This window comes from Rhinopithecus bieti, unplaced genomic scaffold, assembly GCF_001698545.2.
Source record: "Rhinopithecus bieti isolate Rb0 unplaced genomic scaffold, ASM169854v2 scaffold_11161, whole genome shotgun sequence".
Taxonomy (NCBI): domain Eukaryota; kingdom Metazoa; phylum Chordata; class Mammalia; order Primates; family Cercopithecidae; genus Rhinopithecus; species Rhinopithecus bieti.
In genome coordinates, this window is record NW_016806937.1 from 2226973 (window position 1) to 2244934 (window position 17962).

Here is a 17962-nt window from a genome sequence, read left to right on the forward strand (position 1 = left end):
GGCCGGGGGAGGAGCGGCATCCCGGGCGGCGGCGGCGAATGCGGGAGGAGCGGGCGGCGCGGAGCGAGGCCGCCCCCTGCCGGGGACCCCGCGGCCGGGCCAGGTCGGACAGGCCGGGTGCTCCGGACGGTTCTCGAGTCGCCAGGCCTGGGGGCCTGGGCTAACCGTGGAAGGAAGCTCTGCTTCCGGTCACCCCACTCGGGCTTAAGGGAGGGGGCTCCCGGTGACCACCCTCGGCCCGGCTCTGCGCAGGAGAGGAGGGGCCTCCTACAGTCTCTGGTCTTACACTATTGACCCGCCCCTAACTGCTCAACTTGGCTGTTAGGGGCTCCGACTTTGGGCTGGTTTGAGGAGGGGGCTCCAGGACCTCTGATCCTGGCCGGGCTCGGGGCAGGCGGGGGTCTCCGCTGGGTCTAGTGCGCTGACCAGGGACCGTCGTGTCTGGGATGTCTGGTCCCAGGTAGTTGCAGAAAGAGCAGCGGGCAGAAAGGTGAGGGCCCTGAGCGATCTGTGAAATGGGTACACGAAGGCTGGGGGGTTGCCGGGAGGCTGCAGGTGGCCAGAGCCGCGTGCGCAGCCTGCAGGCAGCGTGGAGTCGGTGGGCTGAATCTTGGTCCCTGTCCTGCCGGGTTCCGCCCCTCCCGGCCCCGCCCCGGGGCGGTGCCAGCCCAGGCCCCGCCCCTGGGAGGGCGCTTCCGGCACAGCGGAACTCCGAGTGCAGGGTGAGGTTGCTGGTGGACCTCCTCTGTGGTGTTGAATGAGGCCCCATGAGCGCGGCGCCCCTGGTGGGCTACAGCAGCAGCGGCTCCGAGGATGAGTCCGAGGACGGGAGGCAGACCAGGCCGGAGGATGGGAGCCACCGTCGGTGAGGAGTGAGGAAGTCTCTCCGGAGGGCGCGCGCATTCACCCTGGACCCAGAGAGGACCCAAGTGTCTGGGGGTGGAGTGGGAAGGGAGGGTGCGGGGCGGCTCCGGGAAAGGAAAAGGGGACGCAGGGAGTAAGGGGGATCCAGAAGGTACCCCCAGACAAAGCCCCAGAGTGGCCCCACCTGGCTAGGGCCAAGTTGGGAGGCCAGACCTGCGTTCCGGTCCGGCCTCCGCGCTGGCCCACTCTACCGCCCGGCACACATCCCTGTTCATCCTAGGTCCGTTTCCTGATTTGAACACAATTGCGATAGTAATACTTGCTAAAGCATAGGGAGAGCCTTTTCATTCATCCAGTAAATATTCACTGAGCACCCACTCCGTGCCAGGCTGGGGTCTGGGAATTCAGCGGTGAACAAAACCATCGGCCTCTCTTGCTTCCTGGGGCTTAGGTTCTTAAAGACTAGGCCTTATCTTTGCTGAGTGCTTTACAAGCAGTAGCTCAGTTGATCTCACAATTGCTCTATCAGATAGACATATACCTTCAGATGAGGCATTTGAGGCCCAGAAAGGGGACATAACTTGCCCAAGATCACAGAGCTAGAAAGTGCCACTCCAACCTGTCCAGCTTGGGAATGTGACCCCTGAACCACATTGCTGCATGCCCCGTTGTTTCCCATGGGGACCTCGTGCCCCAGAGTTGGAGACCCCAATGAGACAATACTGGAGAAACAATTTTGCTGTCTAGAAGCTGCTTCCAGCACCAGGCTGGAAACACACCCTCAGAGCCACCATATATAAGGGGTTACAACTTTTGTGGTATGTACAAAGGTAGAGAATGCTAAGAGGATACATGTGGTCATTTTTCTTTTTTTCTTTTGCAGTGGCCAGAGCCCCCTTCCCAGGCAGAGATTTCCAGTACCTGACAGTGTACTGAATATGTTCCCGGGCACCGAGGAGGGGCCTGAAGATGACAGCACAAAACACGGGGGACGGGTACGCACCTTCCCCCACGAGCGGGGCAACTGGGCCACCCACGTCTATGTACCATGTGAGTGATGTGTAAAAGGAAAGTGGCCAAGACCCATAAACCCATAGGTGCCTCATGAAGGGTAGAATGTGGCCCCAGCTAGAAGGAAGAAACCAGAAACCTCTAACACTGGTTGTGGGAAAGTCATTGACTTAGCAGAGAAAGAGCAGGTTTCAAGAATTGAGGATTTTTCTGTCATCTTGATTTTGAATTCATAGCCTGAAATAGTATTACCTCTGGGTATAATATTCTCCCAGTTCATGAGGAGGTGACCAAAGGAGAATCTGGAGCAGGGTGTCAAGGTCATGCCAGGGCACAGCAGGCACTTTATTTCTGAGAGGGCCCTGGGTACGCTGGGTGTGCAAGGTTCAAATCCCACCCTAGCTCTGATCAGCAGGTGGCAGGCAGAAAATGCCCAGGCTTCAGAGTCAGACCTCACTCTGCTGCCCACTACTCTGGGTGCCCTTTATAAGATACTAGACTTCTCAGAGCTTCCGTTTCTTCAAATCTAAAATGGGGGTAGCGCTGGCTAGACCAGGTAGCTCACGCCTATAATCCCAGCACTTTGGGAGGCAGAGGCAGGCAGATTACTTGAGCCCAGGCGTTTGAGACCAGCCTGGGCAACATGGGGAAACCCTGTCTCTACCAAAAATACAAAAAAATTAGCCAGGCATGGTGGCACATGCCTGTGGTCCCCACTACTTGGGAGGCTGAGGTGGGAGGATTGCTTGACCCTGGGAGTTAGAAATTGTGGTGTACCAAGATCGCTCCACTACACTCCAGCCTGAGTGACAGAGTGAGACTCCATCTCAAATAAAATAAAATAAAAATAAATAAAATTAGATAAAATGGGGAGAGTAGTAATACCAGTCTTCTAGGACTTTCATGAAGATTAAATCAGATAATCTATGTCAAGTTCTTAGCAAAGTACACAGAGTAAGTTTAGGTCTTGAAACCTCCATTTCCCCATCTGCACAAGGAGGATGACATGATTCTCTATGCTGCCTATCCACCAGGGGATTTGGGCAAATTGAATAGGATACTGGGTGTGAGAAGACTCTGGCTTTTTTTTTTTTTGAGACAGAATTTCGCTCTTGTCGCCCAGCTGGAGTGCACTGGCACGATCTCGGCTCACTGCAATCTCCACCTCCCGGGTTCAAGCGATTCTCCTGCCTCAACCTCCCGAATAACTGGGAGTACAGGTGCCCCCCATCACCCCTGGCTAATTTTTGTATTTTTAGTAGAGACGGTGTTTAACCATGTTGGCCAAGCTAGTCTTGAGCTGCTGACCTCAGGTGATCCACCTGCTTCAGCCTCCCAGAGTGCTGGGATTACAGGCATGAGCCACCGTGCCCGGCCGAGAAGACATGCAGCTGCAGTCACATATTTGGTAAATAGACAAATAATTTGTGAACATACAAGGGTGGTCATTGTGGTGTACATTGTGAAAAATTGGAATCATGCTAAATGTCTATCAATAGTAGACTGATTAGAGAAATGCTAATCTGTTCTGATTAATAGATTACTATGGAGCTATAATAATGAACTTGACCTCTCTATACTGAGGGGAAAGATGTCCAACATGTAATATGTAGAAACTATTTCCAGAACAGTTTAAATGGTATACTCTCTGTTTCTTTTTTAAACAAATAAGATATATAAATTAGTATATGCATATGGAAATAGGCACCAAAGTTTAACAGTCTTTATCTCTAGGGTAGTTGGTGTTGAAAGGGGGGTATATGCCACTAGGGGAGAGGTCAAGATGATCCCACACTTTAGGGTGTAGGAGAAAATTATTAGAACTTTTAAATGTATTTATTTTATCTCATCTTTTATATTTCTGTTTTGAGAGTGCACATTTTATAACACATAATTTTACAGAGTAGCACACACTTGTAATTTATAAATATATGTTTATCAGAGTATACATGCAAACTTGTTTTACTAATGGGCTGTGTGATCACAGTAGTTTGGAGACCATTGCTTTAGGTGACAGAATTTCAGGGGCTCCTGCTTTTTCCTTTGCATTTTTTTAAACATTTTTTGTCTTAATAGACTTTATTTATTTGTTTGTTTGAGACAGAGTCTTGCTCTGTCGCCCAGACTGGAGTGCAGTGGCACAATCTTGGCTAACTGCTACCTCTGCCTCCCAGGTACAAGTGATTCTCCTGCCTCAGCCTCCTGAGTAGCTGGGACTACAGGCATGCACCACCATGCCCAGCTAATTTTTTGTATTTTAGTGGAGATGGGGTTTCACCATGTTGCCCAAGCTGGTCTCAAACTCCTGAGCTCAGCCCATCCACCCACCTCGGCCTCCCAAAGTGCTAGGATTATAGGCATCAGCCACAGTGCCCAGCCTATACTTTATTTATTTATTTTTTTTATTTATTTTTTTTTTGAGCGGAGTCCGCTCTGTCGCAGGCTGGAGATGCAGTGGCGCGATCTCGGCTCACTGGCAAGCTCCGCCCCGGTTTACGCCATTTCTCCTGGCCTCAGGCCTCCCGAGTAGCTGGGACTACAGGCGCCCGCCTTCTCGCCCGGCTAGTTTTTTTGTCTTTTTTAGTAGAGACCAGGGTTTCACCTGGTTAGACCAGGATGGTCTCGATCTCCTGCGACCTCGTGATCACCGTCTCGGCCTCCCAAAGTGCTGGGAATTCAGGCTGAGCCACCACGCCCGGCCTAGACTTGTATTTTTTTAAAGCAGTTTTAGATTCACAGCAAAATTGAGCAGAAGATACGATTTCCTCTATACCCTGTACCCCACACAGGTGTAGTCTCTCTTTTTATCAACACCCCCCACCAGATTGGTACATTTGTCACAATTGATGAACCTACAATGACACACCATAGTCACCTAAAGTCCATAGTTTACATTAGGGTTCACTCTTGGTGTTGTATATTCCATGAGTTTGGACAATTTTATAAAGACATGCATCCACCATTATAGGACCATACAAAGTCATTCTACTGCCCTGAGAATCCTCTATGTCCTGCCTATTCATCCTTCCCTCCTTTTAACTGCTGGCAGCCACTGCTCTATTTACCCTGGCGGCAGTTCTGCCTTTTCCAAAATGTCATATATTTAGAAGCATACAGTATGTAGCATTTTCAGATTGGCTTCCTTCACTTAGTAAGATGCATTTAAGGTTTCTCCATGTCTCGTCATGGCTTGATAGCTCACTTCTTTGTATTGCTGAATAATATTCCATTGTCTGGATGTACCACAGTTTATTCATTCACTTACTGAAGGACATTTTGATTGCTTCCAAATTTTGGAAATTATGAATAAAGCAATCAAAACAGTTTGGTATTGATGAACAAAAAGATGAATGGAACAGAATTGAGAACCCAGAAATAGACCCACATCATAATAAAGATATCCATGTGTGGGTTTTTGTATAGACATAAGTTTTGTTTTGTTTTGTTTTGTTTGAGACGGAGTCTCACTCTGTCACCCAGGCTGGAGTGTAGTGGCACGATCTCGATTCACCACAACCTCCACCTCCCAGGTTCAAGCAACTCCTCTGCCTCAGCCTCCTGAGCAGCTGGGACCACAGGCGCGCACCACTACGCCCAGCTAATTTTTGTATTTTTAGTAGAGATGAAGTTTCACCATATTGACCAGGCTGGTCTCAAACTTCTGACCACGTGATGCACCCACCTTGGCCTCCCAAAGTGCTGAGAGAACAGGCGTGAGCCACCGCACCCGGCCTGGACATAAATTTTAACTCCTTTGGGCAAAAACCAAGGAATGTACTGCTGGATTTTATGATAAGAGTATGTTTAGTTTTGTAAGAAACCACTAAACTGTCCTCCACAGTGGTTGTACCATTTTGCTTCCCATCAGCAATGAATAAAAGTACCTGTTGCTCTGCATCCTCGTCAGCATTTGGTATTGGCAGTGTTCTGGAGTTTAGCCATTCTAATAGGTGTGTAGTAATATGTCACTGTTGTCTGTTAATTTGCATTTCCCTGATGACATATGATCCAGATTATCTTTTCATATGCTTTTTGCCATCTGTGTATCTTCCTCAGTGAGGTGTCTGTTAAGGTCTTTTGTCCACTTTTAATCATTTTGCTTATTAATATTGAGTTTTAAGAGTTCTTTATATTTGCGATAATAGTCCTTTATCAGATATGTCTTTTGCAAATACATTTTTTTCCCAGCCCATAGCTTGCCTTTTCATTCTCTTGACGTTGTCTTTCACAGAACAGAAGTGTTTAAGTTTAATGAAGTCCAGCTTATCAATTATTTCTTTCATGGATCTTGCCTTTGGTGTCATATCTAAAGTTATCACCAAACCCAAGATCATCTACATTTTTCTCCTATGTTATCTTTCAGGAATCTTACAGTTTTGCATTTTACATTTAGTTCTGTGATCCATTTTGAGTTAATTTTTGTGAAAGGTGGAAGGTCTGTGTCTAGATTCTTTTTCTTATATATGGATATCCACTTATTCCAGCACCACTGGTTGAAAAGACTATCTTTTTCACATTGTATTGTTTTTGCTCCTTTGCCAAAGATCAGTTGACTGTATTGATGTGGGTTTATTTCTGGGTTCTCAATTCTGTTCCATTCATCTATTTGTTCACCAATACCACACTGTTTTGATTGCTGTAACTTTACATAGTAAGTCTCAAAGTTGGGTAGTTTCAGTCCTCCAAGTTTGTTCTTCTCCTTCAGTAGTGTGTTGACTATTCTAGGTTGTTTTTTTGTGTGGGCAAGGAGGGGGGTTCTTTTTTTAGAGATAGGGTCTCACTATATTGCCCAAGCTGGTCTTGAATTCCTGGGCTCAAGCAATCCTCTTGCCTCAGCCTCCCAAAGTGCTTGGATTATAGGGATGAGCCACAGCACTTGGCCTATTTTGGGGTTTTGCCTCTCCATGTACACCTTAAAATCTGTTTGTCAGTATCACCACATAATTTGCTAGGATTTTGATTGGGATTGCATTGAATCTGTAGATCAAGTTGGGAAGAACTGACATCTTTACAATATTGAATCTTTCTATCTATAAACATGGAATATCTCTCCACTTATTTAGTTCTTCTTTGATTTCTTTCATCAGAGTTTTATAGTTTTCCTCATATAGATCTTATACTTATTTTGTTAGATTTATACTTAAGTATTTCATTTTGTGGGGGTGCTAAGTTAAACCCTGTATCTTTTATTTCAAATCCTACTTGTTCGTTGCTGGTGTATAGGAAAGCAAATATACAGAAATTGACTTTTGTATGTTAACTTTGTACACTGCAACCTTGCTATATATAATTTATTACATCCAGAAGATTTTTTTTTTTTTGTCAATTCTTTTGGATTTTCTCCATAGACAATCATGTCATCTATAAAGAAAAACACGCTGGGCATGGTGGCTCACACCTGTAATCCCAGCACTTTGGGAGGTCAAGGCAGACAGATCACCTGAGGTCGGGAGTTCAAGACCAGCCTGACCAACATGGAGAAACCCCGTTTCTACTAAAAATACAAAATTAGCCAGCCGTGGTGGTGCATGCCTGTGATCCCAGCTACTCAGGAGGCTGAGGCAGAAGAAAGGCGGTGGTTGCGGTGAGCTGAGTTTGCACCATTGTACTCTGGCCTGGACAACAAGAGTACAACTTCATCTCAAAAAAAAAAAAAGGAAAAACAAGCCAGATATGGTGGCTCACACCTGTAATCCCAGCAGTTTGAGAGGCCAAGGCAGGTGGATCACAAGGTCAGGAGTTCAAGACCAGCCTGGCCAACATGGCAAAACCCCGTCTCTACTAAAAATACAAAAATTAGCTGAGTGCAGTGGTGCATGCCTGTAATCCCAGCTACTCAGGGGGCTGAAGCAGGAGAATTGCTTGAACCCAGGAAGTGGAGGTTGCAGTGAGCCGAGATTGTGCCACTGCACTCCATCCTGGGCGACAAAGCAAGACTCCGTCTTGGGGAGGGGGAGAAAAAAAGTCTTATTTCTTCTTTGCCTATCTGTATACCTTTTATTTCCTTTTCTTGTCTTATTGCATTAGCTAGGACTTCCAGTATGAGTTGAAAAGCCATAGTGGGAGGAGGCATCTTTACCTTGTTCCTGATCTTAGTGGGAAAGCTTTGGAGTTTCCCATCAGTTAGCTATAGGTATTTTTAGACATTCTCTATCAAGTTGACAAAGTTCCCCTCTATTCCTAGTTTTCTGAGAGTTTTTATCTTGAGTGGGCATTGGATTTTGTCAAATACTTTTCTGTATCTATTGATAGGGTCGTGTGATTTTTCTCCTTTAGCCTATTGATTGGATGGATTACATTATTGATTTTTGAATGTTGAGCCTGCTTTGAATACGTGGGATAAATCCCATTTAGTTGTGGAGCATTATTCTTTTTACAGGTTGTTGGATTCAATTTGCTAATATTTTCTTGAGAATCTTGCATCTCTGTCCATGAGAGACATGGGTCTGTAGTTTTCTTGTAATGTCTTTTTCTGGTTTTGGTATAAGGATAATGCTGGCCTCATGGAATAAGTCAGGAAGTATTCTCTCTGCTTTTGTCTTCTGAAAGACTGTAGATAATTGGTTTAATTTTTTCCTTAAATGTTCAGTGGGATTCTCTAGTGAACCGAACCCATCTGGGCCTGGAAGGTATTTTTTTTCCAGAGACAGAGTCTCATTCTGTTGCCGAGGATGGAGTGCACTGGCATGATCTCGGCTCACTGCAACCTTTGCCTCCCAGGTTCAAACTATTCTCCTGCCTCAGCCTCCTGAGTAGCTGGGATTACAGGCACCTACCACCACGCCTGGCTAATTTTTGTACTTTTAGTAAAGATACGTTTCGCCATGTTGGCCAGGCTGTTCTCAAACTCCTGACCTCAGGTGATCCACCCGTCTCGGCCTCCCAGAGTGCTGGGATGACAGGTGTGAGCTGCAGAGCCCAACCGGAAGGTAATTATTTATTCAGGCTGGGTGCAGTGGCTCATGCCTGTCATCCCAGCACTTTTGGAGGCTGAAGCGGGTGGATCGTCTGAGCTCAGGAGTTTGAGACCAGCCTGGGCAACATGGTGAAACCATGTCTTTACTAAAAAAATACAAAAAAATTAGCCAGGCGTGGTGGCAGGTGCCTGTAAACCCAGCTACTCGGGAGACTGAGGCAGGAGAATTGCTTGAACCCGGCAGGCAGAGGTTGCAGTGAGCCAAAATTGTACCACTGTACTCCATCCTGGGCAAAAGAGTGAGACTCTGCCTCAAAAATATATATATATATATATATATGTGTGTGTGTGTGTGTGTGTGTGTGTGTATGTGTGTGTATATATAGATATGTATTCAATTTGTTTAATAGATTTAGGCCTATTTAGATTATTTCTTCTTTTTTGAGTTTTTGCAGATTGGGTCTTTCAAGGAATTGTTCCAGTTCATCTAGATTATCAAATTTGTGGACATAAAGTTATTCATGCTATTATTTGATTAACCCTTTATTATCCATGGGATCTGTAATGATGTCCCATCTTTCATTTCTGATTTTAGTAATTTGTGTGCCCTCTCTATTTTTCTTAGCCCGGCTAGAAACTTGTCGATTTACTAATCTTTTTAAACAACCAGCTTTTGGATTTATTGATTTTCTTTATTGAGTTCTTGTCTTCAATTTTATTGATTTCTTCTCTAATTTTAATTATTTCTTTACTTCTACTTACTTTGGATTAAATTTGCTACTTTTTCTACTTTCCTAAGATGAAACTTGGATGATTGACTTTAGACTTTCTCTCTTTTTTTTTTTTTTGTGAGGGAGCCTCGCTCCGTCGCCCAGGCTGGAGTGCAGTGGTGCAATTTCTGCTCACTGCAACCTCCGCCTCCCAGGTTCAAGCAGTTCTCCTGTCTCAGCCTCCCGAGTAGCTGGGACTATAGGCACACACCACCATGCCCAATTTTTGTATTTTTAGTAGAGACGGAGTTTCACCATATTGGTCAGGCTAGTCTCGAACTCCTGACCTCTGGTGATCCACCTGCCTCGGCCTCCCAAAGTACTGGGATCACAGGCGTGAGCCACCATGCCCAGCCTAGATCTTCTTTTCTAATATATGCATTTGATGCTATAAATATTCTTCTAAGCACCTTTTACTGCATTCCACAAGTTTTGATAAGTTATGTTTTCATTTTTATTTTGTTCAAAATATTTATAAAGTTTTCTGGAGGTTTCTTCTTTGATCCATGTGTTATTTAGAAGTGTGTTGTTTAACCTCCAGGTATTTGGAGATTTTCCAGCTACATTTCTGTTACAGATTTTTAGTCTAATTTCATTGTGGCCTGAGATCAGACATTGTGTGGTTTCTAGTCTTCTATATTTAAAGGGTTCTGATGCTTACTATTTTTCTTCAAATTGTATTTTTGCCCTCTAGTATGTCTTACAATTTTTCCTCGATAGCTGGACAGGAAGTACTATGTGAAAGGAACTGGTAAACAGGCCTGTATGAATGTGGTGGTGAGGTGGTGGGGGACAAGAATCATTCTGTACTCCTGTGATTGGGTCTCAATCTTTTGGTGAGCCGGTTCCTCTGGACTGGGAACTTCCCACATGCTTCTCAGAATTTTCCCCCCCTAGGTGGGACAGGATGGCCAGAAGGTGCTGCAGTTTGATATTTCACGTCCCCCAGGTCAGTTATGAGTCTGATAAAACGCTTTCAGGTTAGGCTGTAATTAAATAAGTTTCTCCAGAGGGCAGACCTTGTTAAGAAAAACTGAATGCTCCCGGCTGGGCGCGGTAGCTCAGGCTTGTAATCCCAGCACTTTGGGAGGCTGAGGCAGGCAGATCATTTGAGGTCAGTAGTCAGAGACCAGCCTGACCAACATGGTGAAACCCTGTCTCTACTACAAATACAAAAAAATTAGCTGGGCATGGTGGTACATGCCTGTAGTCCCAGCTCCTCGGGAGGCTGAGGTGGGAGAATCACTTGAACCCAGGAGGCAGAGGTTGCAGTGAGCAGAGATCGTGCCACTGCACTCCAGCCTGGGCAAAAGAGTGAGACTCCTTCTCAAAGAAAAAAAAAAAGAAGCGGGGGAGAAAAACAGGATGCTCCTATATGTTTCCAAATGGTTGCCTTCCCCCTTCCCCAGCCAGAAGCACAGGATATTTTTTCCAGTATTCACTGCGATAACCTGGTAGACCTCTAGGAGGTAAACCTCACAAAAATGTGGGTCCCCCCACCGACAGAGTTCCCCTGGCGTTTTTAACTCAGATTTGTATACCCTGAGTCTCCAGCAGGTTGTCTTTTACAGCTCAGGTTTCCCTACCCTGCTGCTGGTTCCTGCAGAGCTTTCAGCTTGTTGTAGGTTTCTGCTCTGGTAATTTGTGAGTCTCTGTATTTGCCTGTTGGTCTCTCTGATTTGGGGGGCAGCAGTTTGCCCTGTGACCTCACGTCTCTTATACAGCTAAGAATAGTTGTTGCTTTTTCAGTTTGTTCAGCGTTTTGCTTGTTGTTAGGATGAGGTGGCGACTTCTAAGCATCTTACATGCTGGACCGGAAATTGGAAGTCTCCTGCTTATTGCTTATTAATTTCATTTTTTTGCTATAAGCGTGTGTGATTTCTATAACCAGAAACACCTATTTTTTAAAGAAAAAATAAAACTTTAAATTTTTTTATTTTTAATTTGTTGGGTACATTGTAGGTGTATGTATGTATGGAGTACATGAGCTATTTTGATACAGGTATGCAATGTGTAATTATCCCATCAGGGTAAATGGAGCACCATCACCTCAAGGATTCATAATTTCTTTGTGTTATGAACATTCCAGTTGTACTCCTTTATTCTAAAATGTACAGAAAATGATTGCTGAGTGTAGTCACCTGTTGTGCTATCAAATACTAGATCTTATTTATTGTATTTAACTATATTTTTGTACCCATCAACCATCCTCATTCTTCACCCTACCTGCCCCACCCCCACTATCCTTCCCAGCCTCTGGTAACCATCCTTCTGCTATCTCCGTGTGTTCAATTGTTTTAATTTTTAGCTTCCACAGATGAGTGAGAACATGGAAAGTTTATCTTTCTGTGCCTGTCTTATTTCATGTAACATCATGTCCTCCAGTTCCCATCTGTATTGTTGCAGATGACAGGATCTCATTCTTTTTTTGTGGCTGAACAGTACTCCATGGTGTATATGTGCCACATTTTCTTTATCCATTGTCTGTTGATAGACACTTAGGTTAATTCCAAATCCTGGCTATTGTGAATAGTGCTGCAATAAACATGAGAGTACAGATACCTCTTCGAGACACTGATTTCCTTTCTTTTGGGTACAAACACAGCAGTGGAATTTCTGGGTCATATGGTATTTCTATTTTGTTTTTTGAGGAACCTCCATACTGTTCTCTATAATGGCTATACTAATTTACATTCCCACCAACAGTGTTTCTCTACATCCTCACCAGCATTTGTTTTTGCCTGTCTTGGATAAAAGCCATTTTAACCGGGGTGAGATGATAGCTAGTTATAGTTTTAATTTGCATGTCTCTGATGATCAGTGATATTGAACACATTTTCATATGCCTGTTTGCCATTTATATGTCTTCTTTTGAGAGATTATCTATTCAGATATTTTGCCCATTTTTAAATTGGATTATTAGATTTTTTTTCCTATAGAGTTGTTTGAGCTCCTTATATATTCTGGTTATTAATCTCTTAGCAGATGGATAGTTTGCCAGTATTTTCTCCCATTCTGTGGGTTGTCTCTTCACTTTGTTGTTTCCTTTGCTGTTCAGAAGCTTTTTAACTTGATATGATCCCTTGTGTCCATTTTTGCTTTGGTTGCCTGTGCTTGTGGGGAATTACTTAAGAAATCTTTACCCAGACTAATGTCCTGGAGAGTTTCTCCAATGTGTAGTAGTTTCATAGTTTGAAGTCTTAGATTTAAATCTTTAAGCCATTTTGATTTGATTTTTGTATATGGCGAAAGATAGAGGCCTAATTTCATTCTTCTGCATGTGGATATCCAGTTTTTCCAGCACCTTTTATTGAAGAAACTATCTTTTTCCATTGTATATTCTTGGCACCTTTGTTGAAAATGAGTTCAGAGTAGATGTATGGATTTATTTCTGGGTTCTCTATTCTGTTATATTGGTCTGTGTGTCTGTTTTTAGGCCAGTACCAGGCTGTTTTGGTTACTATAGCTCTGTAGTATAATTTGAGGTAATGTGATTCCTCCAGCTTTGTTCTTTTTGCTCAGGATGGCTTTGACTATTCTGGGGTCTTTTGTGGTTTTATATAAATTTTTAGATTATTTTTTCTATTTCTGTGAAGAATGTCGTGGGTATTTCGATAGAGATTGTGTTGAATGTGTAGATGGCTTTAGAGAGTATGGACATTTTAACACTATTGATTATTCCAATCCATGAACATGGAATATCATTTCATTTTTTTGTATCTTCTTCAATTTCTTGTGTCAGTGTTTTATAGTTTTCATTGTAGAGATCTTTCATTTCTTGTTAAGTTTATTCCTAGATATTTTATTTTATTTGTAGCTATTGCAATTGGGATTGCTTTCTTGATTTCTTTTTCAGATTGTTCATTGTTGGCATGTAGATATGCTACTGATGTTTGTATGCTGATTTTGTATCCTGCAACTTTATTAAATTTATCAGTTCTAATAGTCTTTTGGTGGAGTCTTTAGGCTTTTCCAAATATAAGATCAGGCCAGGCGCAGTAGCTCAGGCCTGTAATCCCAGCACTTTGGGAGGCCAAGGTGGGCAGATCACTCGATGTCAGGAGTTCAAGACCACCAGCCTGGCCAACATGGTGAAACCCTATCTGTACTAAAAATAGAAAAATTAGCCAGACGTGGTGGCACACACTTGTAGTCCCAGCTACTCCGGAGTCTGAGGCAGGAGAATTGCTTGAACCTGGGAGGCAGAGGTTGCAGTGAGCTGAGATCAAGCCACTGCACTCCAGCCTGGGCAACAGAGTAAGACTCTCAAAAAAACAAAAACAAACAAGCAGAAAAGACAAATAGATCATATCATCCTCAAGCAAGGATAATTTTACTTATTCCTTTCCAATTTGAATGCCTTTTGTTTCTTTCACTTGTCTGATTGTTCTAGCTGGGACTTCCCAGAAATACCTATTAAAATACTATTAGAAGTGGCTCATGCCTGTAATCCCAGCACTTTGGGAGGCTGAGGCGGGTGGATCACCTGAAGTCTGGAGTTCGAGTCCAGCCTGGCCAACATGGTAAAACCCCGTCTCTACTGAAAATATAAAAACTAGCTGGGCATGGTGGTGGGCACCTTTAATCCCAGCTACTCGGGAGGCTGAGGCAGGAGAATTGCTTGAACTTAGGAGACGGAGGTTGCAGTGAGCCGACATGGTGCCGCTGTACTCCAACCTCTGTGACAGAGTGAGACTCCGTCTAAAAAAATAAATAAATAAAATTAAATTATATTAGAAGACATAGACATAGACTGCTGTCCAAGTAATTTTCTCCCCAAACCCAGAGTAATAAGGACTTCCGTCTGCCTTCTGGGCTTCTTCATTCAGCCATGGCACCTTGGCTGAGAGAACGGCCCGCCCTCTTTACTCTTCTCCTCCAGATGAAGCCAAGGAGGAGTTCCTGGATCTGCTTGACGTGTTGCTCCCCCATGCCCAGACATATGTCCCCCGCCTGGTAAGGATGGAGGCGTTCCACCTCAGCCTGTCCCAGAGTGTGGTTCTGCGTCACCACTGGATCCTCCCCTTTGTGCAGGCTCTGAAAGCCCGCATGGCCTCCTTCCAGAGGTGAGTGCTTCCCTCTGCCGCTCCGCTCCCTCCCCTCCACGGCTTCTCCTCCTCTCCTGAGCTACTGTGGGCATTACCCCAGCAGGCAGGCCAGACCTAAAGATAGAACACGGCCCCTCTCCTGGGGCTGCCTGCTCTACTTCTTGTCCTGCGTGACCTTGGGCATGCCGTGGAAGCTCTTGACACCCCTGATGTCTTATCTGCTCTGTAGGAAAAGCCAGCTGTTTTTCTGTAAGCTCTTGCTCAGTATTTCCAGCACTTCTGTGACCAGATGTGTAGAGTTTTTTTCCGCACCAACAAATTATCCAACTCTACAGACACCCACTGGGTGTCCTATCATCGAACTCAATTCTGACACTAATAACTCAGGGTTAGTGCAGACTTCATAGGCTAAGGGCTCAGTCCCACAAGACTGCGCTCCATGTCAGACACCATCTGCAGTGTTGAGCTCTCGGGTTACCCACAACATCTGTCTGATTTCACTACAAATCAGAGATTCTATGGACCCCCTCGTCAGGTTTGATCATTTGCTAGAATGGCTCACAGAATTCAGGCAAACAGTCCACTTACTAGGTCGCCAGTTTATTACAAAGGATATATTAAAGGATACACATGAACAGCCAGATGAAGAGAGAGGTAGGGTGAGGTCTGGAAGGGTCCCGAGCATGGGAGCTTCTGACCCTGTGGAGTTGGGGGTGAGCCACCCTTCCAGCACATGGGTGCATTCTTATTCACCAGGGGAAGCTCCTCAAATCCTGTAGTTCCAAATTTTTACAGAGGCTTCATCATGTCGGCATGATGGATTATTAACTCAGTCTCTAGCTTCCCTCCCATCCCAGGAGGATAGCGGGTGGGGCTGAAAGTTTCCAGCTTCTAATCATGCCTTGCTCTTTCTGTGATCGGCCCCCATCCAGGAGGCCACTGAGAGTCGCCTCATCAGAAGCAAAGATGCTCCTGTCACCCAGGAAATTCCAAAGGATTTAGGAGCTCTGTGTCAGCAGCCAGGGTCACAGACCAGATAATAGAACAAAAGATGCTCCTAGCACCCCCACTGCTTAGGAAATGACATAGGTTTTAGGATCTCTGTGTCAGGAACCGGAGGCTGAGACCAACACAAACGTTATCATTTCACAATAATAGGTCAAACAGGTCATGGTAGTGGTGGGGGCTACCTCACTGGGGGCTTGTGGGGATGAAGGGAGATCATGGGTGCCCTCAGCACACCACTTGGGTGAAGGCTTAGTACCAGACCCCACTTCTGATTTTGTCTGCCAACCTGGGGCTTTTTTTTCCCCCTTACCTATTGCATTATTTTATAACTCTTTTCCTACTAGAAATGCATCTCCTGCTAGACTGGTCCAGATCAAAATCCTGCTCTTTCACGGAGGCTCTGCCAGTTAGCATCTCCTGCAGAATCCCTCCATCCAGAGATCAGTCGGTCCTGTGGTTGTTGACCCCTGGTGGTCATTTCACTCACCCTCATATGCAGTCATTCCTGTGTCCATCTTCCCTCCTGGAAGCCACATTCCTCCAGGCCAGGACTGTGGCCTCTCTCTGAATTACCCCACAGCTTTTCCCTAGTGCTCTGCTCACAGAGACATCAAATAAATGCTTGTGGAGTCATGAGGCGGGAATGAGGGAACCCAGAGAATATCCTTCTGGATCCTCTACTGTTGGTACTAGAAGGAGCCTAAGAAGCTGCCCAGCTGGTGGTTTTCTGACCCTGCCTTTATCAGCAGAGCCTTTTTTCAAATGAGGTGTTGTACAAAAGCCTGGTGTGTGCCTGTGTGAAACAGAAATAAACAGTCTTCTAGCCAAAGCCCTACTCCCACAGTTCAGGGGGCCATAGGCCCAGGAATTCCGTAGGGTGTCACTGCCCAGCTGGGAAACTGCTCAGTTAGTTGAACCCCTTCTGAGGGCCAGAGGAGGACAGGGTTTGTCCCAATCCGGTCACTTGGCCAGGGAATCAGGACTGAAACTCATCTCTCAACCTAGTCCAGCCCTCCCGCTCTTTGCATTGTCATTATCAAATTGATTGAGCCGTATGTATATTATCAGGACTGTCTTAACCACAGGTACCAGAAACCCAACCCAAAGTGGCTTAAACCAAAGAGAAATTTATAGGCTGGTATAACTAAAAGATTCAGAGGTAGCACTGGCTCATGCATGAGTGTACCGGGGTAACAAGATATCAGATGGCACCTGACTGTCACCATCTCAGCTCTGTCCCCTTCCTTTGTCACAATGATGAAGCCACCGCATCTCCGGGCTGATGGTGTACCAGCCTGGAAAGACAGCCTCCCTCTCTGATTGGCTTCAGCACAAGTCACAGAAATGACTGCCTGGTCTGACCCGGCTCCTGTGCGCTTTCTTTGGGAGTAAAGAGTTAACAGGCCCTTCCCCCTTCCACACAGAGTGCTTCCCTTATCCTGCAGAAGCAGCTTCCCTGGATGAAGGAGGAGAGCTAGTGCTGATGACTGGCATACTGCACCTGCGCTGGGAAGAGGCGTGAACTGCGCCCCTGCAGGGACGCCACGGCCTGGGCTCCCCTGCATACAGTGGTTCCTTAACTGGGCACGAGTCCCTTGCTAGGACTTCTGAACACTCTGCCTAAAGTCCATTGCAAGAAATTCTGATACCTGTGGGATATATATGTGGCTGATTCCCTTGCTCACTAGGAGACTAGAAAACAGCACCTGGACTGAACCCCTGGGCTGGTTCCCTCTGAGGAAAGGATCTGTCGCTGCTCTGTGTCATGAGTGAAGCCTGGCCAGGTGTGGTCTCTTCAACTTTGATCATCTGGTTGAGCCTAAGGTGACCAAGAGTGGGCAGTGCACCCCTGATTCCGTTGCTGTGACTGAGGAGATGCTAAGCTCTGCTTGGCCAGCCCTGGGCAGCCTGCCTCTGGAGTAGGGATGGAGAGCCATCCTGCAACAGGAGGTTACCAGGAGAAGGGGTGTTGGTTGGGCACAGACATCCAATGTCCACTCCAGGATGTTTGGGAGACACCTTGAGAACTCTTCCTAAAAGCTGCGCTTAATTGAGCTCCTGGTGGTTCTGTGATCCCTTACATTTTCCCCAGAGGCAGAGAGTTGGCTGACTGACTTTTGCCCTTGTGCAGATTGTGAGACTCCCTAGCATGCTAGTATATTATGTTCCCTCAGATGGGGGTGAGCCCCTTGGCCTGGGGGCTGTAAAATGATCTGTTTCTATGACGGGACTTTCCACCGTGAGACTGCTAGTGTCTCAGAGAACAAAGGACAGAACCAGTCCAAGTCAAAGCACTTACCTGGCTGAGCCTGACTCTTTCTGTGTTATTGATCTGAGGGGTGGGT

At 45.5% G+C, this 17962-nt stretch overlaps 1 protein-coding gene across 2 annotated transcripts in view; it reads left to right on the top strand.

Annotated features, from left to right (window-relative positions):
• Window positions 1-6: 6 nt before the first annotated feature.
• Window positions 7-17962, top strand: part of USB1 (U6 snRNA biogenesis phosphodiesterase 1) — a 26043-nt gene continuing 8087 nt past the window's right edge. The window contains exons 1-3 of one of the 2 annotated variants that reach the window (XM_017878917.1): window positions 7-872; window positions 1748-1914; window positions 14444-14627. In XM_017878917.1, coding sequence (XP_017734406.1) covers window positions 814-872; window positions 1748-1914; window positions 14444-14627 — 410 coding nt within the window. In that variant the 5' untranslated portion in view covers window positions 7-813. The remainder of the gene's footprint in view (window positions 873-1747; window positions 1915-14443; window positions 14628-17962) is intronic. The other variant, XM_017878916.1, reaches the window with a different exon arrangement.